General features: G+C 43.6%; 1 protein-coding gene across 1 annotated transcript in view; it reads left to right on the top strand.

Moving 5' to 3' along the window:
* tgfbr3 (transforming growth factor, beta receptor III) overlaps nt 1-27,312 on the top strand; it is a gene marked incomplete at both ends in the record, with an annotated part of 61,869 nt that overhangs the window by 33,040 nt on the left and 1,517 nt on the right. Inside the window, 12 exon segments of the mRNA XM_080536266.1 lie at nt 6,569-6,752; nt 9,553-9,715; nt 10,197-10,344; nt 12,860-13,049; nt 13,379-13,674; nt 14,580-14,729; nt 15,931-16,080; nt 16,579-16,758; nt 18,383-18,676; nt 19,470-19,596; nt 23,710-23,742; nt 23,977-24,084. Coding sequence (XP_080392392.1) covers nt 6,569-6,752; nt 9,553-9,715; nt 10,197-10,344; nt 12,860-13,049; nt 13,379-13,674; nt 14,580-14,729; nt 15,931-16,080; nt 16,579-16,758; nt 18,383-18,676; nt 19,470-19,596; nt 23,710-23,742; nt 23,977-24,084 — 2,023 coding nt within the window.

Below are 27,312 nucleotides of genomic sequence, written 5' to 3'. Positions count from 1 at the left end.
TTTCTAGAGAGTTGACAGAAAGGCTGTGGTGGTCATATAGAGTAACAGAGTCAATAAGATGAGGTTTGTAGGTCTTTTAACACCTCAGCCCAGATCCTCCCAGCTAGACTCTCTGTCACTCTAGCCCTCTGTTAGAGAGGCTATTTCCTGAGGCTAATTGGGCCCTGAATAAGGACTGCCAGTCCTGGTTTCCTGGTACCCAGTGCTCGGGGGTCCACAGACACAGATGGGTTGGGCCTGGAACCGGTTCAGGTTCGGTGAGCACACTGTTGCTGTTGGCTGCCAGGTCCTTCTGCCCAGAACGGAGACGTTCGTTTTGTTATAAAACATGCTCCGCAAGCACTACCTGTCAATCAGCAGGAGTCACGAAAGCACATGGCTAACATTAAATGATAGACATAAAGATTACAAGCCAAATATAATTTCATCAAGGATACAATTATTCAAAGTGGGGCATATGTCTCTTGAGAGTCCTGTTCGGGCTTTATAGCAGGCATGTTTTGTGGGGTTATCGTGCCTTGCTTTGTTTGGAAAGTTCGATCTGGAACACACATCTCTCAAGCCTTTTGATGGAGCAACATTGTAAAGTTTAGCTGTTGGAATGTATTGGTCTTTCTTTCTGTGTTTGCCAAGTTGCTAGTTTTCTCTGTTTCCTTTCTTTTATTACTTCACAAGTCCCTCTCTCTCTGTCCCTCTTTCTCTGTCTTGGTCTCTGATTGTTAATTGAAAACATGGCCAGCCCAATATTGGTTTTTCCGAAGGAGACAGAGCTAGAGGAATGCTCCACTGTGGCGACGGAAACAGATGGGGTTGTTTTCTACACAACAGCTCCTTGCCAGTCGACAGGAACAGACACACGTCTGTAGCCAGCAGCTTGATTATCTCTCTAGAGCTAATCTAGAGTGAGCCGGGTCAAAATCACCCACAAAAGCATTTAGCACATTCATATCATCAGTGTATTAGTGCATGCTCGTAATATCTAGGAGCCCTATCTGCACCCTTACACACCCCCTCTGTTTTCGAACACCTCATCGTTTCCAAACAGCCTTTGTGTGTTTTCTCAGGCTGTGGGTGTTGCTGTTGTGAGAAAGGCTGTGGAGGATTGCAGCTCTCTGATAATTGATAGAAAACATTTGGCATGTTGTCTCCACCATCCCGCACATATGGCAGTAATATGTAGACGTTCATACGCCAGGAAACCACATTCAAATATGCTTTTAAATAGACCACAGACCATGCCGGGTACTGGGAAGCAGGCAGGCACTCTATGGGTTTTTTAGTTAGAGCATATGCAATTATTTTTGGACTGCTCAATAACTCCAGTTTAGTTTGCCCTTAATATTTTGTTCATTTTAAGCATGGGTTAGCTTTGCAAAGTTCTGTCACATCTGTAGAACTGGGGCATAGACAGAAGCCTTCATTGCTAGCATTAACTCATCATATGAAACAAGGCCCAGGACGAATCCCTGTCTGGGGTTGTTTGTTTGTTACCAGAGAGCAGATAAACGCCACTGATTTATGTGTTCAGGGTTAAGACCCTCTGCACGTTCAGTTCTGTGTGTCGGACTGTGTCCTGTCCTCCTCTGTTCAGTAAGAGGGAGTGGATAAGACTCTCAAGGCAGCGAGAACTTGACAATTGCAATGACAGTATGGGGGGGGGACAAACTAATTTAGAAAAACAAAATGTTCTGTCTAATATTGTATGAATGGCTTCTCCAAATAGTTGCTTTCAGGTCATTCATTGCGTGTGATGTTCATTGATGTCTATTACGAAGTGTTGAGATACTCCTTGGGAGTGGCTCATGGCTTTGAAATGGTATCTCTTTCAGCTTTCAGCCCGGCTTCACAATTGATGTGTTCTTGTTAAAGTGGATGCTAATGGTTAGGGCTGGGTATCGCCACTGATTTCCCAAAACGATTCGATTCCGATTCACAGCTTGATTCACAGCCCGATTCGATTCGATTCACGATTCGATTCGATTCGATTCGATTCCGATTCGATCTAGTTACAATATACATTTTTTGCTTGAATATGAAAGAGATTCTCTGAACTAATGCTATAAATGGTTCAAGGAACCCTATAACATGTAGCATTGTTAAACATATCAATGAATTGACTCCAAAGCAGTTACATGAATGTACTTTTTATTTACATATGACTTTGCTTTTGTCCAGCTCATCTCTATCGTCACATTTTTAAAATCCAAAATGCACCCAGACATCTGACTTTAAGCCTGGTGGTGACTTGAGTGTCCCTGCCATCGCCATGTTTTTAGATTTTAGTGTTGAGACCTCACGTTGCGTGAGATATGATAAATTCTTGTAGCGCGAGATCTGGCCACGAGATCTCGTTGCGGGTTGAAGCTGCAAGCAAAAAAAAAAAAAAAAAAAAATCGATCTCGGGATTTATGAATCGATAATCGCTCATTTTAATGAAGATCGATTCAGAATCGGGAAATCGATTTTTTGAACCCAGCCCTACTAATGGTATCTCTTATCTCATTAAAGCTTTCAAGGCTATGCTGTTGTATGGACATACCTCATGCATTGTGTTTGGCAGATTTGAAAGTCCTCTCCTTCTGTTAACTTGCACTGGGATTGATCTTGTTTAGAGAGGGAGGGGTGGTTTGTAGAACCCTAGAGTGGGTCTCTTGCTTTTATATTCCTCTTTCTAAATTCTTGAGGTTTCCAATGCTCTGGAACGCCTGGAGCTAATTTGGGTTTTCAGGCTTTCCTCCTCTAATTCTTTGAGACTAATTACAGTCGTATTCCCGCAATCAAATTGGTAAACTCTGCTGAGCTTGGCAAGGTTTCCAAAATAAAACCCCAACCCTTTCCTTGTTTGCTCTTGTGCTGCGTAGCTCCATGTTGCCATGGTTAGGCACGGTACGACGCTATCTTTCTCTGGACTCTTCCTTCCTACCGTAGTAAACGTTCTTGCTAAAAATACAATCTAAGTACTGTAGTCCTGAATTCTTCGACAGTGTCTGTCTCCTCTGTATTTATTACCCTTGGTGACAACGCCAGGAACACCGAGAGGAGCTTTCCAGAGGTCAGACAGATGTTGCACATGATGTAGGGAGGATGAGGGAACGACTCAGTCTGAAGACAGTCCAACTTTACCCACTACCTTCTATCATACAAACACTCAAGAGTCTTTGGTCACCATCAAAACCTTGAATAATTCTGTATGTTCGTCCTCCCTGGCTTCAATGAAAGGGTTCACACTGACCACACATTCTCTCATAATCTGATCAGCGCTCATGGAATGCCTCTTGTCCAATCAAATTGCTTGGTCCCTTTAGGACGTTAATAACTTTCATTTATATAGCGTCTTTCAAAAAGCCCAAGGACGCTTTACTGGGGAATGATCGGACAGACAAAACAGAAAACAAACAAAACAAAACTGAAACAATGACTAGGGGCCAAAGGCTGGAGAACAGATGAGTTTTGAGGGCTAGTTTGAAGGAGTCCAGCGTGCGCTCCGGCACTCTTAGAGCGAATTTACCAACGCAGCCTTAGATTAGTTTTATTGTACACATTTCAACAGTAGCTAAGTAGTTGGTAATTAAAAGACAGAACAATAAGCACATCTAATAGATGGATGTCCTGTAGAGGAGGCAGGGGTTTAATCCCAGCACGCTGCCGCTGCGTGATGCTGCACTTCAAAGTACGTTGGCGAAATCACGTTTATTATAGCAGCTCATGAATTGCAGATCTGCATTCTCTCACAGTGCAGAGAAACAGGGGGAAATGTTTAACATGAATAAGTCTAACATGAATACGTGTGAGTTGGCTTTAATAATGTAACAGAATGATTACAAAATGAAATGAGGAATTTTCATGCAGCGTGATAGCAGTATGTTGGGTTTCAGTTGGGATTGAGACTGGGTAGAAAAGTAGCCTACAGTTATAATATGAATGTCCATATTTACAGCAAAGGCAGCCATCACTCGTTCACACAATGTAACAATAATAAAGATGCATTTATTTTGTATACTTTTGAGGGATCGTTTGAAGGGGGGAAAGAGCGCTGAATCATTGTGATGGGACCTTTGCCTCTTCTTCAAAATCAGAGTCAGAAGGTTCATGCATATACTCAGGGGTGCACATAACTGGTGCGCCAGTGCGCATGCGTCGCCAAAATGCATGGTGCGCGGCAGATCAGCCGCATGAAGGCGCTCTTGCGCACCAACAGCTTATTTTTATTTTTTATTTTTTTGATTTCTGTGTTTACAGAACAGAGCAGTGCTTAAAGAGATGTCCGTTTATATCAGTGTGTTTAAAGAACAGACATTCAGTTAGTGCTTAAAGAGATGTCAGTTGATTTCATTGTGTTTAAAGGAGTCGGACAGACTTTCATTCTTAAAGAGCAGTCATTTGATTTTGCATTTGTTTCTTTTGTTTTGCACACAATAATTTGGTCGTTCATCTTTATTTATGAATAAATGTCGTTTTGCTAATAATATATCCATGTATCCCTTTTTTATCCATCCTGTGGGACGGGTCGTGACTCGCGAGCTCGGGGAGCACCAAGCAGCATCCCTAGGTGCTCCTCTGAGCACTGGCCCCAAAAAGTTATGTGCACCCCTGCATATACTGTATGTCTGAATGAGACCCATTCTCCCTAGCGCCATCCGTAGCTAGCCATGTGAGTTTGTTTGTGTGACGTCGGAGGCTTTGAAAGGGAGCTGTCAATCAAGTGTGCAAAGTCCACGCCCATACTGCCCTCAGAACTGTCTGACCAGAAAGTTGAGCCTAACAAGAAGCTGTGTTTTATCATGCTTATTGGCGTTGTTTTGGGTTAAAGTTTTGGGTGGATGTTTAAAACGATACTCAACTTTGACACAAACACAATTGGAACCGTTTCATGTCGGCTTTCCAGAAAACTTTATGTTTTAATTGGGCTTGTCTTAACTACACGAGATGCAGATAGGATACCTTGGGAATAAAAAAAAAACAAGCGTGAAAATATAATGAGGTAGGCTGTCTAGACCGTGTGCTGGGTTGTAGTACGGTAGGTTTTTCTAGCACATGTGAATGTTTATCTCTCTGAAATGAAGCATATGGGTCGAGCTCCATTAAGAGCCAAAGGGGTGGTCTCTGCTCCACACACCCAGCCCAGCCAAGTCTCCCAGCCAAAAATCCAAATCAGTACTTCATTGTGGGGCTCCACACACATTTGAATACCTCTAGCTCATTTTCCTTTTTTTGTAACTTTCTTGCATATCCCAGCTGGGTTGTGTACTCTGGCACCCAGTTACCTACAGTATCTCCCATTGTATCACCCTAGGATGATGAAATCACCTCTCTCTCCTCTGTATCTCAAAAACGCTAAGTGATTTACACCTTGTATATGTTATTGTATAACTCAAAGTTGGCAAAATAGCTATTTGATAATCTCCTAACCCTAACCTCTTCACTCACTCACTTACATAATAGCACAACCATAACACACATGCATACTAGCTTTATAGCTATGGTCTTGTAGCAGACTGCCTATTAATTATATGGTGTAAGAGACACAGTATTAGTGTGTATTTCCTTACAGTTAAACAGTACTTAAAATACTGGTAGATTCCAGTATTCTTTTTCGCCTCTGAGTGAGCATGCATGCACGTGTTAATTGTATGTGTATGTCTGATAGGGATTTGATGTGTGTGTACTATGCATGTCTGCTAGAAGCTAGACAGTTCCATACTACTGCAGCTGCAGCCATCTTTAAAAAGCCATACACAGTTGTGATGACGCACAATAACACACTATATAAACACTACAAACCAGACACCTTATAGTACAAGAAGACCATGTGTGAAAACTACGGAGTGCACATTTGGAGAAGCCTTGAAATAATGATTGGGATGGAGTGTGAAGGATGTGTTATGGCACGGTTAGATGGCAGGTTTCATTTTGGAAAGGTCTGGTGTTGTTTTTTCAGTTTGCCTCAAGGCTATACATTTTATTGTCTCAAATTTCTTTCCCTGTTGAAAGTGATTGAGCATATCAATACAGTGTTGAGTTTTTAGGTGAATGTCTTTATCAACAAAGAAGTCATTGTCAGTGGAAGCCTTGAGAACGTAACTCCATGAGTCATAATAGAGCAAAACGGTCATAACTGTAAATCTTCTCTGTGTTTACATTGATGTCCAACCCACTTCTTCTTTTTTTTTTTACCACTTCATATCCTCAGTTACTCTTACTGAACGGGAGACTGCATAAAGTAATCAATAGTTATATTAATTATTAATATGAAATATTATTAAATATTATAAATGGGTCACACTTAACACTTGCTATACCTGTGTAGTAACTGTAATTATTCAAGTAACAACATTGCGCTGACATGCTTACATAGGACATTTTAAAGTTAAGTGTTACCGATAAAATATATAGATAGGAGAACTGTCACTCTCATTCAGTAACTTATCCTAGCCATTCTATGAAGCTCTGTGGTGGAGTTCTTTCCATAAGTCCCCCTGTAGCATCTAAGATGATGTCTACCCTTCTCTGTGCCTCATGATTTACTGGACAGCGTTTGTAACACCAGTGTTACTTCTCCTCCCTTCAGGTATCAGAGGGCTCCGAGGTCCACTTTCAGACAGGGAACTTTTCCCTCTTCTGTGAGGTCCGAAAGGAGAGCCTTCCCCATGGCAACGAACACCTCCTCACCTGGGCTCGGAAGAAGTACAGAGCAGTCACCTCCTTCTCCGAGCTCAAAATGGCTTTAGACATCTACATCAAAGTGGGCGAAGGTATGTATTCACTATATATGCACTTCGGGCTATGCGCTTTCCCAAATTTTGTATTTTTTTCCTTTTGAAAAGGTGCGTCGTGTATTTCACCAAATAGGTGTTCCAGACTTTTACGCACTTGGAAACTCAACCCCCTCTCCCAGAAAATCTCTCCCCTCTTGTGGCCAAGAGAAATCATCGAGGAGTTAAATTCAAGATAGATTTATCTGCGGAATTCCTATATCCTATGGCTATAAAACCTTTATTTTGAAAGCAGTTCTTCTGGATACTAAAACATAGAAAGGGGAGTCTCGTCAATATCATTAGTATTTAAACAACACCTAAGTAGCCTGTTCTTTGCCATAGCCCACCTGCTTTGGAGTGGAATTGAATACTAGAGAATAATGAGCCAGGTTTGCCACGAGAAACGTCTAATGTGGGGATTAATTGTGCTTGAGGGGATCTTCAAAGCAGTGCTACATTTGTGACACGTTCTAATGCTTTGGTCCTCATATCGGCAACCAATCAAAATGTTCAGACCCTATAAAAACAGAAAGATATTAATTCCAAAATTACATAAACTATTATCTTGTTAAGATGGACTCAATTCAACTTATTGAGTGATTTGTTGATGACATATTTGCATGTAAGCTAAATTCCAATAAAAACTAAAAAAATTGAGGTGTTCTAAAACTTTTGACCGGTAGTGTATACTGTATGCTTGCAAAATAATGTTTCGTCCATAGTGCTATCAACCAATCAATCAATCAATCATTTATGACTGCTGTCCATGGTACAGTAACCCTTCAACTGTCTGTCAGAACTGTCTTGGAGAACTCAAATGTTTGCAAATAGTGTAACATTCGTTCCTGAATGTAACTTTGGTAAAACAGCCGTCAAACATGACATCCGTGTAAAGCACAGATCCGTCAGCGCAACTGTATATTTTTCACAGGCCTCGACAGGCCTTTTCTACCCATCTAAAACCTAATCAGGGGTCTACTCTCTGTAATTCATTCTCAATGGAGGCCATTGACAGTATGGCCTCCGGAGTTACTGTGCCCTAGAGTCATAAAACATTTCCAAGTTCCCGAGTAGCACAACTTACACTTTCTGCGATTTGAGATCCACAGGATTGAGCTTTCAGATCCATTTAGAAGCACATAGACTTGGTTTGATGGGACCTCTGACTTTGTTCTCTTTGGTAATCTGCCACTCACCTTGCTTGTCACTTTCTTCTTCTTTGACCATGAGCCCAAAGCCAGTGGAGTGAGGAAGAAGTGAGTGATGGAAATGCCTTGTACATTTGTGACAGGGACCTTCTGATTGCTAACTTGTGTGTGGGCCTGCTGCCAGACGTGAGGCTTTACAGACTAAACTGCAATATGAGAGAAAGGGAGGAGTGGCAGAGAGAGGATTATGGAAAAAATAACAAAAGGTGACATGGAGACGATTAAGTAGATTATATTCGGAGGAAAAATACAATACCCAGGTTGACGAATGGATAAGAAAGCCTGTTGATTTAGCGGAGGGATGAAACATGGACCCCATTTTTTTGCAATGCAAGGTAAAGTAGTATTAGTAACACACAATGCCTCAGCTTGGTTTTCAATGGAAACCTTTCGAGGGATTAACTCACTAACTCTACTCTTTAACTCTTCAAGTCGCTATTATGTAAGATGACAGCCGTGCTCCTCTCTGTGTCTAGGAAGGGCCACGTTTGAGAAGAGTTTGTAGTAAACTGTTGAAGGCATTAATGGGTTTAGCAAATGTTGAGCTGTTCCTTGATAACTGTGAGTGGAAACAAACTGCCACGGGTGAACTAAACCAGACAGAGGAACCTCTCCAACCTTCCCAGCAGGCAGAGTAAAGCAGCGATGCTGTTTGAAGTGAGGAAAGAAGTACAGGGGTTTCCTCAAGGGGAAGATATGATTGATCCTTGCATGTGTTTAAACCAAGGGCCTCGTAATGCCTCACTCCCAACTTGGTACTTTATAAACCAAACCGACAGCACATCCAACTTCATAATACATCAACAGCCAGATAGGACACCTCCTTTTTAATGACTATCTTTCACTGCATGACAATACCACAATGGGTTTCAGTAACAGCTCCATTATTGCCAGGTATGTGCGCTGCATGTCCTCAATTGTGGGGAACGCAGAGTGGTTGGGCTTTCGCCTTGAAGCGTTCAAGCCTCTGTCATTAGAGCTCGCGGTTTGGCACGAGCCCAACGTGCCATGTTTACTTCAACTAAAGAGCTTGAGCTCTCCAGTCCCCTTCTCCCCTCTTGTACCTTTTCATGAGGCTGGACAGATTTCCGCTTTGTTTCCTACCAAGCCCTTTACACAGACTTTCATCAAAGTGCCATGAGGGGTCCAAAGAGGAAGGTGCCAACCCTTTTAGTTTATACTCTCCTAACCGTTCCCATCCAAGACTGTGTTTGCCAAATAAGGAAGCATCTGTCTTCTGTTTTGCGTTGAGTGAAGAGAGGAGGGCTTAACTTTTCATGTTCTATAGAAGACGAATGATTGCATGGGGTAGTTGGCGCATATTTGAATAAATAAATTGGAATAAGTTAAACAGTTTTAGAATAGTTGGGAAAGCAGACAGGAATGACTGATTGCATGTGCTTACGAATGCTATTGTTCAAAATGTTCAGTCCAAATATATGGCTCGATTTTCCCAGAGACATGAATAGAGATGTTTACTAAATGTGTGTCAATGTGTTAATGTTAGGTACAATGTAGAATTTGTCTGCCTGTCCATATCATTTACAAGGAACCTTCATCATTATAGTTGGGCTTAACTTCTGTTTCAGATCCTGTGTTTTCGGACACTTGCAAGATCGACAACAAGTTCCTCTCTCTAAACTACCTGGCTGGCTACGTAGAACCCCAATCATCTAGGGGTTGCGTTCTATCTGGTCCAGATCAGGACCAAGAGGTCCACATCATTGAGCTGCAAGCCCCGAACTCCAGCAGGTGAGTAGGTCCAACAGAACCAAACCAATGTCTGAGAACAAATAGGACCCACATTTTTAACAATACAGTTTATGTTAGAGGTCAAGATGGTTCTTGGAGTTTGTTTTGGATACAAAGGGGGAATAACATTGACCTCATTACGTTATTTTGAGAACTCTATCTCCGATTTGAGTCTGTATCTCCAGGCTGCCAGGTAATTGCCTCATTCTCCCACAGGGGCGATTACTCTGTATATGCAATAGAGCCCAAAAAATCGGGGAATGTGGCAGTCATGATCTATTTCACCATAGTGCTGCTATGTGGTCTGCAGTGCACATGTCCTCCTTTTTTTTCTGGGAATGCATCCAGTTTTTTAATCAGTTGGCCAGACAGAGGAGGCATGTTTATACCGAGTGTATCTGAGCCTTCCAAAAGTTCTTATGGCTCTCTCTCTGTCTCTGTATTTCTGTCTATCTATTTTCTTCCCTGCCCTCTTAAGCAGTGCCTTCCAGGTGGATGTAGTAGTGGATCTACGGCCTCTGGAGGCAGACGTGCCGTTGGATCGGGACGTCGTCCTACTGCTCAAGTGTGACAAGTCTGTCAACTGGGTCATCAAGGCTCACCGGATTATAGGCAAACTGGATGTTGTGGTACGTGACTCCAAAAGGCAGCCTCTCCAAATGTTTGTTTTATCCTAAATAGTAATGCTAATGTTTTTCAGTGAAAAATGTTGTCACCGGATTTTTGTATTTCATGGCCCATAAAACATATCACAATGGCATCCGTGGTGAGGGGAGACATGCGGGACGAATAATGTCACCACTTTGCGGTGCTGACCGATACATTTGTCACAATCTGAGGCGTGTTGAAGTGGCACCTGATCTCTGTGGGGGCAGGGTGGGGGTGAGGGATCCCAGAAATGAACTGTGAAATGTCATCCTGACAACTCCAGAGGCTGTCATCGTATAGAACGAGAGGTAGGACCTGGGGGGGGTGTGGGGGGGGGGGCGGGGGGAGACGAGACATTTTTATAGGCCAGGCCCAACACATTATTTTTATTGTGAGCAAATCCTGACCTGTTTGTCATCTATCATAACATGAATTATGAGCCCTGCTGGCGTCAGGCTCTCTCTGTCTAAGGTTTCAACAGATTTGACTGCTTTGTACAGTACGGTACAACACAATCATTGCCCAAATGCTGTGATATACCACAGACTGGCTTTGTCTGGAATTCAATATTGATTCATAATTGTTGACATTGATACCCTGTTTCTCTTGTATACACTTTTTTATTATTTACAAAATCTCAAATGTTTGAAATGGGTTTGAAATGGGTTTCTAAATGTCGTTGTTTGGTACCTGTACTGTAGCAATGACAATAAAGTCCATTCATTCGAACATCTCAAATGTTTGAAATGAGCTCTGTCTTACTGCAGAATGTAGTGTATGTTAAAAAAAACAAAACAGACAATTTTCAGTACTAATATCTCAAATAACTGCAGACCACTCTGGTGTCAATATCATGAAGCCACTGCATCATTATTATGTGGATATGAAAAGTGCAGTAAAGCTTGGTTCCATCGTGTCTGTGCTGAGCTCTGTGGAGGTGTGCTGCGGGCCCGAGGTTCCCACACTATGTAACACTGATCCTGCAAAGCGGGTACCAGCCATGACGCTGCAGTTCTGCCAGGAACAGAGTGTTAGCACAGCTGCCTTGTCACTGCGCTGAATCAATCAGGTCAGCAGTGCTACAGATACAGCTACACTACAGTAACGGCAACAAGAGGGGGAGGTGACTGGAAACACATGGCAGCGCTGCACTGTGAGAATGAAGGCATGGGTCAAGCCTACTACATAGTAGTAGTAGTAGTAGTAGTAGTAGTAGTAGTAGTAGTAGTAGCCTACTACACAGCATTGATAATACCACTGGATGTGTGTTCAGTAGGACGTTTCAGAACTTGCCTTTTGGATGTGTGTTTTTTTCTTCTCCAGGTTAAGTCCCAATGAAACAAATCTCAGACCAATGTCATTTAGTAGTATGTACTGTATGTGCCTCTCTGCATGCATATCTTGGGTGAGATTGTGTGTCTGTGTTTGTGTGTGTGTGTGTGTGTGTGTGTTGTGTGAGTGCGTGTTCATGTGTGTGTTCGTGTGTGTGCGTGTTCGTGTGTGTGTGTGTGTGTGTGTGCGTGTGTGTGCGTGTGTGTGTTTTGTGTGTGTGTGTGTGTGTGTGTGTGTGCGTGTTCATGTGTGTGTGTGTGTGTGTGCGTGTTCGTGTGTGTGTGTGTGTGTCCGCGTGCATGCATGCTTGTGTGTGCGTGGCGTGCATGCGTGCTTGTGTGCATGTTGTGCGTGTGTGTGTTTGTATCAGTCTTTGGGAAATAGTCCCTGTGTCAGAGTGCCTAGTAGAATGTCAGCTATGTACTGTATGTGATACGATAGCCTAATAAAATCAAAGCCTCGCTACTGTGGAAGGATTGGCCACAGCGCTGCTCCTGGGACAGAGTGGATCTGTGGGAAATGGCTGTGGGAAGGGATTAGTGATTAGTGCTCCCTCACATTACCAACAGGGAGATGCGGGGAACTAATGAGGAATTTTGACTCATTTGAGTCCCACCATTGATCAGACTTTGACACCCCCACACCCACCCACCCCCCTCCATCCCCCACACACTTCCCCAGTGTGGACAATACTGCATCAGTCAGGCATTTTCCCTGTCAAGACTATGACAATATGCCTTACGTCTTTCAAGATACAGTATGAAAGTGAATATTCTCACACGTTCGTTGTGGGTTGTGGTCACAAAGCTGACTGGGGCATTTTGACTGTAACATACAGGGAGGGAGACGCAGGAAATGAAACCTCAGCAGTTATGTATTTCTGGTAAACGCTGCTGACTTGATAAGAAAAGGACACCCACGTTTGCTTTGGTAGGGGTGGTGACAATAATGTCAGACTTCTGAGTCTCTTAAAACATCAAGAGACGGAAACTATAGAGTAGCATTTTCTGTCGTTGGTAAAAAAAACAAAAAAACAACAAATTGATTGCAAATTCTGATGATTGTCTTGCCTACATATCCATATGACTGACATCTGATGATGATTGTCGTGCCTTTACCCAACATATCCATATGACTGACATCTGCACATTTCTTTGTCTTTAGACATCGGATACCATTAGTCTCAGCCCAAACACAGAGAGACTGATGCAAGTGTCCAAAACACCCAAGTACCACCTGCCCTCGGGGGCCCAGGCCCTGATCAAGTGGGCAGAGGATCATGGCTATGAGCCAGTCACCTCCTACACCAACACCCCTGTGTCCAACCACTTCAACCTGCGCATCAGGGAGCCAGGTAAACAGAGTCGGATCATCGAGGTCCAGAATTGGATATTGCAAATTGCAAATAGAAATGTATCAAAAGCAAAAAATAGATTATACCAGTCAAACCAACAAAGTACATTGCCGTACTGTGTTAATACATTATGAGAATTGAGTATAAATGTTTCATATTACTCACTAATACTATTACATTTAATTGTTCTTATTAACATTTTATTAATGGAGTAGCATGAAATTGTGGGCCGGTTTTGCTGTTTTTACTCTGCTCTGAATTTCCTTGCTTGTAAAAAGCTCCAGACCTCATGATGCTTTAACAGAGGCCTGTGTGTGTGTGACTTCCAGATGTAGTGGATCTTCTGGACTCCATGTTCCCTCCGGAGCTCTCTATCCTCCGTAACACCAACCCCCACACAGGACCAGGGGGGGCAGCACCACGCCTAGGCGTGCCCTTCCCCTTCCCCCCGACCATGGATCAGGGCCTGCCCTTCCTCTCTCTGCCCCCCCATCTGGATGACCGGCCCTGGCTGGGTGGTGGTGGCGCAGAGCCCGAGGAGGGGCAGGGGGTCCTGAGTGTGGGTCTCAGTGTGCAATGTGAAGAGAAAAGGATGGTGGTCAGCATTGACAAAGAAAGCCTGCAGGTGAGTAATAGACTGCATCAGAATCAGAATCAGAATCAGAAGACTTTATTGCCATGACATGTAAACATGTTAGGAATTTGGTTTGGGACAGTGGAGCACGGTTTACAGCAGGACAGGTGCAAGACAGGACAAGACAGTGCAAACCAACATCATAGTGCAAGTCATAAATAATATAAATATAAGAAGTGCAAATATCAAGTGTTCAAGTGTTCATGTCCAGACAGTCCAAAGCTCTCTGGGTGGGGGTGGAGGGAGGGTAGATAGATAGGGGTCAGGTCGGGGGGGAGGGCAGCAGCATTTAGGAGCCGCAGCAGCATCCAGCTAATCTTTCATTGTGATGAAACAGTAATACCGATAACACATCAGTAAAACATCAAATACATCAGTATCAGTGCTTCGATGAGAAACAATGTAAGCTTGGATTGTTCAAAAGCTGTCAAGACCATCATACGAGGATACAGAGGGAAAACTCTTCATTATGGTGTCACAGACTGGCATGGGTTTATGAAATGTGTGCATTTTTCCCAGACTGTGTGTGGTAGTGCCCTACACTGGGCAATGTATAACACAGAGAAAACAATAGACCACATCTTAGTTTGGAGAAACCAGTCTCCAATTAAGATTGTTAGGGTTGGAGTTGGACCCATGTTGTGGGTTTTATTTCTTCCTGGGAACTTCACAGAAACACTTAATGCTATACGCCGGTGCCATAGTAATTTCTCATACCACACTTTAGTTGCTAAGTCAATAACTTTTAAGATGTTTTGGATTCGATTTATTTCGTTATTTATCTGAAATGTACAGTGGCTATCAATTAGGAACATTTTGATAAAGTAGCGACTTTTATTCTATTCTAAAATGTCAAAGATGATTGACTTGATATGGTTTGACTCTTCTTTCTTTAGGCCAACGGTTATGGTAATGCCAACCTCACTCTTCAAGACCCAGCATGCAAAGCTACTGTCAACTCCACCCACTACACACTGGAGACCCCTCTGACTGGCTGTCAGACCACCAAGTACCCCAAGCACCCAGTGGTAATCTACATAAACTCAGTGAGTACAGCACAGTAATACACCCCTATACACCCCTATACACCCCTATACACCCCTATACACCCAGTACAATAATACATCCTAACTAGTGGTAGCGGTGGTCTAGTGGATAGTGAGTTGGACTTGTGATCGGAAGGTTGTGAGTTCAAATCCCGCCTGAAACCACACCACTACTAGTGTGCCCTTGAGTAAGCAAAAATTTACTAGAAGGCCAGTGGTCATCTGCAATACTTAAAGATTGCCATGTGACCACATTCACACTAACCAGATGGTAATCTACAAAGAATCTTATCCCCCCTGAGCTTGGCTGTCACCCACAGAGACTCGTCATCTCTATTGAATGCATGAGGAACAGGGTTCAATCAGGCCAACAACTATGAAAGGTTTTATGGGATGAATGTAACCATCCAACATCATTTTCATAATAGAGTTATCATCATTAACATGGAAGGCATGCTGTAGTGTGTTTTTCACTCGCAAAGCAACGACGAATCACTTCGTTACACATCTCTTTGTGTAATCATTTGTGGAGGAAATTTTGAGTCCAAATACAGATTTTAAATCCTGGGCACACAGCCAAACCTCTCTTTTAGTTTTTTTTCTCTTGGACACAGTGATTGCTTCAGACCCTGACGATCAAAACATATTCATCTTCATTTTCGATTCTGATGCACATCAAAGCCAATACCCTTTTAGGATTGTTGTCCTATCCTGTGATAAGCCATTTTAATTAAGTCGAGTCTCCACTGGCAGTTCAGCGAGTTAGAAAGAGAGTGCTAGCAGGAATGAGCAACATGTCAGTGTGTTCAAATGCCAGTGGCCTTGGTGTTATTAGACCTAATTTAGCCTATGTCCTCCAGGACCACTTACCTCTGACCCCTCGATAGGTTCAGGCTTTGTTTTTCCTTCGGAAGAAACGAAAAATATGTCTCATGGCTCTGCCTAGAGAGCACTGTTGAAATCTCTGGATGTTCCCACGTTTTAATTCCAGCTCATCTGTTGCAGAATGTTTTTGGCAGGCCTCTCAAAGATTCAAATCTCTGCGTCACTATAGCGTCCAGAGTGTCAGAGTGGAGCAACACCGTTCACATACAATAGTATTGGAAATAGTTTGGCACACCGATTGCTGGGAAAGTGTTCTGTTGTCTTAGATGTTAGCTGATCTGAGTTGATTGATGAACTCTCCCCTGTTGCTTGACAGATCCTGATCAGTCAAGCCGAGCCCAAGGATGGGAGTGGCGGGCCTCCAGATTATGAGGACCTGGAGTCCGGAGACGTGGGCTTTCCGGGGGACACGGAGGAGATGGAGAGGACTTTCCTGGAGCACACAGAACACCACTCCACCATTCTGGTAAGACAGGCCTGGGGTAGACCACTGATCATCATATACTGTATACAGTACCTTCTTTTGAATCTTGTCCAGATGATTGAAAATACATCTCCTAACACTACCTTAGTAGAGTCCCTTAGTGCTAGTAAAGTGTTCGTCTGGTTTCTAAGGAGGGCAGAGAATTATTCAACTCTCATTGTCTCAAACTTATCCTGACCTGATCTTTTTTTCCTGTTTAGCTTCAAAGTCTCTCCATTGTTTTGCTTCTCTCCCTTTCCTTCTCTTCCTCTGTCCATATTCTTTATACTGCAACCTCTCCTTTCTCCCCTGATTCTTTCCCATTCATTCCCTCCCTCCCTCTGATTTTCTCCTGTATGTATCTCTTATGTTCTCCCCTTGCTCTCTCACTCATTGTGCTGTGTTGACACACTGCCACACTCAGGGTGAGGATTTCTCAGTGGTGGAATCTTAATGTCAGCCATGCTGATATTTGTATTGGCCTTCTCTTTCCCCCTCCAGTTCAACTGCACGTACCGAAAGAACCAGGAAACCCCGGGATCGTTTCCCAGGATTATACCGGCGAAGGAGCCGGTCGACAGCGTGATGTTCAGCATGGAACTTTACAACACAAACCTCTTCCGCCTCCCCGCCCCCCAGACCTTCCACAGAGTCTCTGAGAATCAGCAAATCTTTGTGGAGGTAAACTGAAAAAACTCTACGGGTCCCTACGGTTTCTTCATTGTTTCTTAACAACGTGTATGTGTGCAGATGAATACATTATAGTTGACAGATGGGAGTGATTGACAAGAGGGTTTGTGTGTGTGTGTGTGTGTGTGTGTGTGTGTGTGTGTGTGTGTGTGTGTGTGTGTGTGTGTGTGTGTGTGTGCGGGCGTGTGCGTGGTGCACGTGCATGTGTGCGTGTGTGCACGTGCATGTGTACGTGTGTCTGCATGTATGTGTGTGTGTGTGTGTGTGTGTGTGTGTGTGTGTGTGTGTGTGTGTGTGTGTGTGTGTGCGCGGGCGTGTGCGTGGTGCCCCTGCATGTGTGCGTGTGTGCACGTGCATGTGTACGTGTGTCTGCATGTATGTGTGTGTGTGTGTGTGTCCCTTTCCCCCTCTTAATATCTACCCTGTTCCAACCAGACAGAGCACTGTGCTGTGTGTACTCTTTGTCTGGACATGAGCTCTGTTGCACTTTCATCTCTTAGTGTGGCTTGGCTTCCATATGGTCAGGGAATATTTGGTATGGGTCGGGACAGAAAGAAAAAGCTAACATCTCAACTCCGCCTTTACCCCTCCAATAGTAGTCATTGTTGTCCCCACAGTGTGTCCTGGCACATAATGGAATTCTCCTATCCCCGAGTCATGTTTATTCTGTCTGGTAGGCCCAGGATGCATGTTGCTAATAGGACTGAAAAAGTAATTAGGTTAGGTCATGTAAGAAAATGGTAAAGATTCATACTATGAGGCTCTTTGAAGTGGTGATTTATGATGGCATCTGAGGGGGGTTAGCTTCACTGACAGTGTGGAGTTAAGAGCCAGCAGGCTACAATGAGGTCTCTGTGTGTGAGGCCTAATCTTAGCCTCTCTCCCCCACCTTCAGCCCTTCAGCATCTCACATCGGGCTGAAAGCTGACATGCCGTAAGGCAAAGGCCCTAAAGGTGTCTAAGAAATTGCTGTTGTGCAACAACTTTGTCATAACTTGTATTACTCATAGATTCGTACTGTATGTTTTCCCTGTTTTCCGCTAATCCCTGCTGAGCGTGAAAGCTGTTCCTTTTGTGTGTTTTTGACATACCGTTTGTATGTGCGCTTTTGACTCTGGGCAAGCTTTTTGACAACCTTGGCATGCCGATGCCACAGTTCGAAAACATATGCAGCACATGGTTTTTTCATAGAAAAACGGAGAGAAAAAGAAGCGGACTGATAATAACTCAGGGAAATGCCTTGTGGTCTGCCGACGGAAAGATTGTCTTAAAAGTTTTTCAAGGGACTTGAAATCCTACTTCAGGATTTTGTGATTCTTGGATCAGATACCACTTTGATAGTGTTCCTATTGCTTGTTCTCTATGTTAAAACAAATAGTCAGCTCCTGGACAGCCAGTGTATAGACGGATATGCCAAAAGGGTGTTCCTCACAAAGGTTGTGCAGATGTACAAGGCGGGTTTGACAGTTTCACCCCTTGAGGAGAGGATTAATTAACAAATGATTAGAGGCATATCAATCATCGCCTCCATTATTGCTTTGCACTTCAAGAACTGTCAAATATTCCCTTTGTATAATGCACTTTTAACTCTTTATTTTTTTCTCCTGTGATTTAGATCCTAGCCACCAAGGCAGATCCTGAGCTGGGATTCATGATCCAAACATGCTTCATCTCTCCTAACTCCTCCCCCAACATGGCCTCCGACTACACCCTCATTGAAAACATTTGCCCCACGGACGACACAGTCAAGTACTACCCTCTCAGGGACTTCCCTATCCATCACTCACAGATGGACCGGAAGAGGTTCAGCTTCACCTTCAACTCTCAGTTCAACGAGTCCCTGCTCTTCCTGCACTGCGAGATGTCCCTCTGCTCCAAGAGACCCCACAACAACCAGGGACTACCAGCCGTACGTAACATCTGCCTCTCTCAAAGTCCACCAGTATTCAAGACTCCAAACTGACATACGTAGCCTAGCATTTTAGTGCAGTCAATGCTTTGTACATTCCTGAGTAATTTAAGTAGTGAACTTAGGTTGTATCAGCATGGCTAGGCTGGCCATTCGGATGGTCTGGGTTTCAGTTTGCAGAATTGGCACTGGCTGGACCGCACCATCTGCCAGTCTCAGTCCATTCTCAATGTGAGCAGGAAGCATAAATCTACTTCAGGTTTCCTAAGTAACCATCTGTAGAACTAAACAAGTGCCAAGCTGAAGTGTCATTTTCCCCCCTCGCCATACTCTCTCCCTCTCTGCTAAGTCATTGGACTTTCATAACTTCCTCGAAGCAGTTTTTTCCTGCACACTTGACCTCTATTTTGGTCTCTGACGGTATTTTTACAATAAAAAGGTTGTGTCAAACTTGTGGCTTGGCCCTTGAAGCTGACTCACGGTAGTTCAGCTCAATGTTTACATTCTGGGGGCAGGATGAGGTTTGGAGTTTGGTATGATTTCCTCAGAATTGTACCTGTGGTCAATGATCAAAGAACACACTTCAATTGGAGAAACATTTATGTTTTTATTGGTGTTCTCAACTTTGCAACAGGAATAACATTTTTACCGTCATTCACTAATTACAGTAGTCTCACGGCTGACAAATGAATTATTCACTTCGAATGACTCATGTTATACATGACATCCAAGGCTTTTGTTGAATTGTGATATTTACTGTATCTTATTGTGATTCTGTTTTACCACATTACAGTGTATACAACCGGACGAGGCCTGCACTTCTATCAACGTAGAGATCATTCTCGCCATGATGATGAACACCAAGACGTCTACCAGAACCCTGGTGGTGGTGTCTGACGATGACACACTGGAGCAACCAGGTAAGCAGATAGCTTGAAAAATCTTGGTTATAACCAAGCGAATCTCTATTCACAACCAGTCTATGCGAGATGAGTATCGTAAGCCTGCCTTCAAGATTCACCTAGCCAGGCTAACGAAGACATATGCGCCCCCTGCCTAAGTAAGAGATCCGCCAGAGGTCCGGCAGTTGTCCGAAGCCGACTGTTTTGTGGTCATTGATGCGTGACAGGAAGACAGAGCGAGTAAAACGACCTGTCTGGGTGGCAGGAAGATACATCAGTGCTGCACCAGGAAGACAGCAGACCAAACTGTTCCAGTCACAAAACAGACAGAGAGCATTGCCTCCCTCCTGCATCTGGACTTGGTTAGTCTGCTGGAGAGAGATAGAGAGAGAGAGATTCTGTAGAGAGAGAGAGAGTGAGTGAGTGTTTGTGTGTGTTTGTGTGTGTCTCTGTGTGTGTGTGTGTGTGTGTGTGTGTGTGTGTGTGTGTGTGTGTGTGCGTGTGCGTGTGCGTGCATGCATGTGGAGCTGATTAGAGTGGAGGGAAGCTTTCTGAGGCCCCAGTCCAGTTCTGCCACTCTGGACCATGCAGTGTGGAAAGAGTGGAAAAAGAGGAGTCATCCAGTAACGGGGCTACAGTTGTTTTCACTTAGCCCTTCTCTGTGGCCTCTTCTTCCCGGTAGAGGGAGGGAGGGACAGAGGGAGGGAGGGATGGAGAGAGAGAGAGAGAGAGGAGTGGTCTTGCTAGCTTTTGGGACTGCAGCCAGAGCCTGAGGCCCCTCATGGCTGCATTAGTCAGTTTACTCGTTCCCGCATTCACTCACTCGCTCACTCAGTCTCTGAGGCTCCATGGGCTGGGGGAGAGTATGTGATCAGAGGGAGGGTGGGGCATGGTGGGGAGCCCCGGGGGTGACCAACATCACGTTTTACTGATTAAGACCTAAACCGAGATGAGGTGATATCATGAGAGACCCAATTGCTGTTTAACTGCCAGGGCTATTTCAAATCAGCATCCCCCCACGGTGTAATTACATCAACAAATAGACTGCGGTGGGTGTGAGTCAACTTTATTGACTCACAAGTTCAATTGAAATCAGACCATATTAATCACTATTGGCTGTCATCGTGCCATGAGCAAATGAAGCATGGCAAATAGGAATGGGAGGGTTTACTACTTTCGGCTTTTTGGCGTTGTTCATAAATGACACATGCTACTCTTGGGTCTGCTACTCTTGGGTCTGCCAGTTGGGCAGAGACTAATATGCTGTAATCTAGTGGTGTGTCCTTGTTGATGTTAAATTATGTTTATTTCAACAACACCAATCCTTCTTCCGGTAGCCATTAGCCAACACCTGAAGGTGGAGTAACTGCCTTAGTGAGACCTGAGTATGCTAACACTAGCCTTAGCTAGTCAAACCTGGCAATGGCCCGGGGAGTGTTACTGCTCATGCCAGGATGCCAATGGCTGTGGGTTTATTTTCTGTGGTGCTGATTAAGTAAACACAGATATGCCATAAACCCTAATGAAAAAAATACCATGAGCTCAAAAGCCATGCTTTTTAATACAAAGACATCTCTTATGCTGAGATGGCAAAGAAAACAAGCAGCCTTTCAAGGGCCTCCGTCCCGCACTGGACAGGATGCCAAAGAGTTCAGCTTGATCTACAAATCAAAGAGGGCCGTTTGTGGGCAGATTGGTGTACGGAAAAACATAACAGCCTCAAAGCCTTAGCCATCAAAAGTAGATTTACTGCCTCACAACATCAATAAATGTTCACCCGTTTTTTGTGGACCTGTAAGCTCTGAGGAAAAGTCAAATAGAATGATCCGTTTCCTTCTGGTTGATACTGAAAGGGACAGTAGTGTTGAGAGGTGATGAGGCATAAGCGTGTGCTTTTTTTTTATTTTGGACTGCCATTTTTAATCCCAGGTCGTCATCTCTTGAAGCATTTCCTTTGAAATGGACTGGTTGTTTACAGTAATTATAAAACACATCAAACTGTCTGCCTGTTGGTTGTGCAACCAAGTAAACTGGTTGCATGGTTTATGAAACCAAACCTCTGATGTCAAAGATCTCACAGAGGCACCATTAGTAATTTGTGTTGTTTGTTCACACTTGGGGGAGATGGTTCAGAGGTTACAAGAAACAAGGAACCTCAAAGGAGTGTTCTTCCGCTCCATGAATAGCAAACTTGGGCAAACAATTGACGTTGACTCAACTATCAGACCAGGGTCAACTCTGGCTAAAGCACGCAGATGAGAACATTGCCTTGCCTTTAGTTCTCACCCAGAGCTCAGCTGAGCTCACTTCAACTGTTTAGCAAGTGAGATGAACAAAAGCGTGCTAACAGTACATGGAAAATCGTTGGACCTGAGGGTCTCATTCATAATCCTGGCATGTGACTTGGTCAGGGAGACCTATGGATAGCTGTCTACCCGAGCGATTTACTAGAGCACATGGGCGGGTGGGGCAGAGCAGAGCTGCCTGTGACCCATGCACAAAACCTCGGCCAAAACCCCAGCAGCAACCAAGATGTGGCTCTTCATAAAAGCAGCCCAGATTTTACTAATTTATACACAGTACGTATACATCCGTCTATTTCATGAGATTATATGTCCAACAGCTATAGATATACAGTTAACTGGTACAGAGTTAGGGTTCCTCACTCGGTGAGGAGTCACTAGGTGTCGAAGGCTCAGCTTTGCGTTCTCTACATAACGAGCCAGGCGGGACAGATAAGAGTGGAGGGCTGGGGTGAAGGCGGGGGCTGTCATGTAGCGGTAGCCCCTTCTGAAATCAAACTCTCCAGTGATGGTCTGTCATCGTCCGTCACGAGGAATGAAACTCCAAAGGTGTTCTTTCCGAGAATAGCTGCCATTGTTCCGAAGTCTTGGACCCAGACCAAACTTGCTCTTGAATTCCCCTCTACACAAGCACCATTGTGTTGTTTTGTTCAGATGCAATTAAAGCTAATTTCACTTTTGAAAACAGTCCAGATGACTTGAAATGAAATAGTAAGTAGAGCCTTGGTTGGAGTCAATGGGTTCATCCTTTAGGATTATGTAAGCTTAGCTCGGTTATCAGCTTTTTAGTTGCATCAGATTTCTTCATCAGAGAAACCACAAACATCAGAAAAAGGCTTATCAAAACAATGGCATATTAGGGATCTGGGGGGTATTCCTAGAAGGGCGATTAGAGACAATTGAGATTTTTTTCTTCTAATCAGCTCGAGTTCAGTTCCATGAATGTGGCTCAAATAATTCGCTGCTTGGTTGCTATGCAGCCAATCCTTCAGAACAAACCTGGTAGCGACCAGGTTTACGGTCTGGTTTAGGTAAGACGTGTGTCAAAAATGTCTCACAGGCGAAAAACTAAATCCTGAATGACAGTTCCGTCAAGGATTCAACTTTATTGTTATTGTAGAGTACAAGCATCAGATAACGAAATGCAGTAAAAAGTGTATGTCAGAAGCAGGGTATGAACCCCCGTCTTAAAACGACGCTTTGATATTATGGCAGCGGCTAATACCACTATGCCATCGTGATGATCTGACCGTGTATAGCCTGCTGCTGATATCACCACAGCAGTGAATATTCATTTATTAAAATATGAACATAAAACAATAAGTAGGGGCTAGTATGACCTACGCATTTAATCGGTCAGCAATTTCTTGCCAAACCATTTCCCTCGCCTTGTTAATTGCGGCAGTATTGCACTTTTTACATTTTACATCTTATTTTTCGTCTTCATAAAGATCAATAAGTAGGAGAGCTGCGCTGTCACTTTCCAGTCTAGTATCTTCTTTTCGACAATCGGCTCTTCTGGGCTCCTTCTGCCTCTGAGAATTTCCAATTCGGGCTTGTGTGAACATTGATGACACAAGCCTGGTTCTCATTCGAGGAATCACTTGAGGCTTGAATCCCAATCGAGAGTTGCCTGAACAAGGCTTTCCTTTTAATCACGAATATACTAATCAACGTACGTGGAATACCCTGGTTATCCCAATGCAGGTTTATGGTGACTATTTCATCAACTATCCTTGACACTTAAATACTTATAGTTGTGATGGTTGCTGTTTTATTTTATTGTTCAAGTGTTTTTGAGATAACATGAGGATGTTTTATTTTTCAGAATCCCAAGGCCCAGCCGAACCACCGAAAGAAAGTATGTTTATTATTCCCGTATGCACTGAACTGATGTTTTTATTTGTATTGATCTGCATCATTTGCATCAACCGTGCTGAAAATAAATTGTTATTATGAGCTGTTATAATTCTCAAAGGATTGTATCGATCAAAATATTATTGTGTTTTAGTGTATTCAGCATTTACCTTTCTCATGAACATGGTTTTGTTATCAGGTAACACAGTGAATGATAACAAGCATCTTACTCTTTCAGCCATCCTGTATGTTTTGGACACGCCGATGGTTGTCGGGATCGCCTTCGCTGCATTTGTGATCGGGGCCCTGTTGACCGGAGCCCTGTGGTTCATCTACTCTCACACAGGTACGTCTCTCTCAGAACTGTCCTTCTACCTGCGACATGGCCTTCATCAGCCTCTCTAAGCTGATGAAAAGATAAGCCACCAAAGAATGTCTGAGCATCACCGTGCCAGAAAGCTACCATATGTAGAATTGGAAAACATCCCGGTGCTGACGGAGGCGAGTTAACTCCAACATATTGACTCCTTTACTGTAAACATATCCTGTTCGTCATAGAAAAGGAGCTCTTCTCTTTCCTGCATTTTGGGGCTGTGGTGGGGTGGTCATTCTCTGAGTATTCTCAGCACAATAGGCCAGAGAGAGGCTGGAATTCCCCATGTCCGTTTTGTAGGGCGCTCGCAGGAAGAGAGACACAATCTGTCCGTTAGATGCCAAGACCTTCCCCACCGTCCCAAGGCTCCTAACCCAAGCTGACCTCTGGGAGGAAGCGTGGTCCCCGCGGCCTGATGAGTCCATGAGCACCGTGCAGCAGCCCTGTTCTCTGCCTGACTGGTTGATTGTGTATCTGCCATGCTATTGACCCATGCCTCCAGCCCTGATGGAGAAATGGGAAAACTGAGATATCTTTCATAAACAGGACCAGTGAGCTCTAGGTGCATGAGGTTATCAGTGAGAGAAACAATGTGGCTGTGTAAGTAAGTAAGTAACGTTTATTTATATAGCACAACATTTACAACGACAAGAGCCGCCCAAAGTGCTTAACAGATCAAATATAAAGAGAAAAACAAGATAAAAGAGATTAAATACAGATTAAAGAAAACTGATAAAATAGAAAAATACACTAAAAGCAGCAAGGTGCAGTACAAATAGAAGTGCAAAGAGTGCAGTGTCGGGAAGGCAGGCTCACCTCAGGTCAAAGGCCAGGGAGAAAAGATGTGTTTTGACTAGTTTTTTAAAAGCCTCAAAGGCTGTGTGTGTTTGTATGCAACTCATACACATAATACTGTACATGGTGGAAGTAGGTTACTGTAGTCAAGATGCTCAAGCATTGTGTCAGTCAATGTATAATAGTGATCTGTGTGTCATCCAGCTATTTAGTCTCCTCATGTTTATGCTCTCTGTATTTTCTCCTGATGCATTATGTGTACTTTGGATAACTGCAATCTATAAAAACATTTATTCTCCCATTACATTCTAGTACAGTCAACTGTGCCTGCTGTAGAAAGAGTCTTCATTCATACATCAAGCTGGAGAGATCAGGTGTCAGACGTGGGTTCCCTTATCTTTTTCCGCCTGTTTATACTGGCACCTCTTTAAAAGGCCGTTTTAATTGAGTTTTATGAGTTTCCTAGAGAGACCAATCCAGAAATGCAAGCCTTTTGATTGGCCTATTTCCCAAAGATTGTCGAGGTCAGAAGTTTAAGTTACAGTGGAAAAAGTGAAGGGGTCTGAATACTTTTCCGAATGCACTGCACAGTATGTAGGGAAAACAGGTGTAAGGAATGTAGTTAAGAACATTTTAGGAGTGGTCCTTTGAGAAGTTGTGATAGTGTGAAGTGCTCCAGGCATATGCTTCTGATAATGATCCCTTAAACAGTTCCTCTGTTGGATCATAGTAAGGAAGGGCCTATTTTTCTGCTTTTTTGGAAAGTATTGACTTGTTTGACTGAAATAGCCTTACATGGAAACCTTGGCGTATCCAAGTTAACCCCAAGAACTTTCAGCTTCAAAAACAACCGAAAATATCAAGCCCAGAGCCGTTTTCAAACCAGTGAATGAAACATGAAAATATAACTGCTCATCCCCTCAGGGGACAATGACAATGTTAGATTTGATAGGTTTCCCTATTTGTGCCAAACGCTACTTTGGCCTCTTATGGGCAGCTCTCTTACACAAATATACTTAGCTTTTTCATTAAACCACACTGCCTTACATTTTCACCAAAAAACACACATTTGAAGTTCACTCCATGGGGTACGAGGACACTGTTTGGACTACTCCTGACATGATCCTGTACGAGGGGCATGAAAACATTTGATGTTTTGTTAATTACGACGGACCCTAAACTCAAGCCTGCTGTATCAGAAGAAAAGGCATCAGAACACATTTCAATCAGGTTGGCAGAAGGCACTGAGGCCCTTATCAAGCCAGGCTCTACAGAACATGCTCACATCTTGATATGCATAAATCTCAGGTTTATTACTAGGGAGAGAGTACACTGTCGGTTATTATTTATCGATACATTGTCTCCAAACACAGGGAAGGCAGGGGCATTTTTTCGAAAACTCAAAACACAGATGATGATGTTGTTTACACAGTAAAATGATTTAAAGGAATGTCTTCAGTGATGCATTCTGTATGTTGTAGAAGTATCTACAGGGCTAGCTATTTTAGGAAATGCTACGGTTGGAATGTGGAGGTTATAAAAGAGATGTTGTGATCCCGCAGCCCTGTTTGTGATAGATCACACCAAAGGTTAAGGAGGTTGCCCCCGGAGACAGAGAGAGTGGGATTTACCCGCCGAACAGAACATCTGATGGAAGAGAGGGTCAATAGACGTGCTACTTCAGCGACACGTCAGCATGTGACCATGTGTCACAATCAGCTAGCTGGGTCACATGTTTATGTAGCATATCTGACTCCTCGTAACAGTTAACTGATACATTCATGTACAATCTTTTGGTTTGTTCACAATCTGGTTTTGTGACAAACCAAGTAAACCATTAGAGTCCTACAAGATATATTAAACGACTTTGGTACACAGGTTTTCTCAGAGAATGGAAAAGGGAAGAGAAGTTCATGTGAGATGAGGCCCTTTTGTGTTTGAAAGCCCAGAGTTCTGTGAGGAGATGGACTGTTTTTAGCTGGAGTTCTTTGGCAGTCCTGCTCTGGCAAACATTAGCAGAGGCGAGGGGCCTGAAAGAGGGAATGAAAATGTTGGCCCAAACGTGCACACACACACACACACACACACACACACACACGCACACACACACACACACACACACACACACACACACACACACACACACACTAATGAGTAATAAACAATTGAAACACACAGTATGGTAATCACAGACTCGGTTCTTTCAGCCTCTCTCTGTAGAATCCTCTATGGTCCTCGCTGCACTATGCAGGAAGAGAGACTGCTTGCAAACAAACAAAGGATGAGTGCATTTTAATACCACAAGCACACTGCGCCAGATATGTAAAACAAACACAGGCTTTTTTCAGTTCCCTGTCAGACAAGCTTTCCAAACAAATTGAAGCATTTTTATTTGCCCCCTTTCAG

The sequence above is a fragment of the Nansenia antarctica genome, assembly GCF_963989245.1.
Source record: "Nansenia antarctica genome assembly, chromosome: 7".
In the NCBI taxonomy this organism is placed as follows: domain Eukaryota; kingdom Metazoa; phylum Chordata; class Actinopteri; order Argentiniformes; family Microstomatidae; genus Nansenia; species Nansenia antarctica.
The sequence above is the reverse complement of the archived record's forward strand: the minus strand, read 5'-3'. Positions and strand labels throughout refer to the sequence as shown.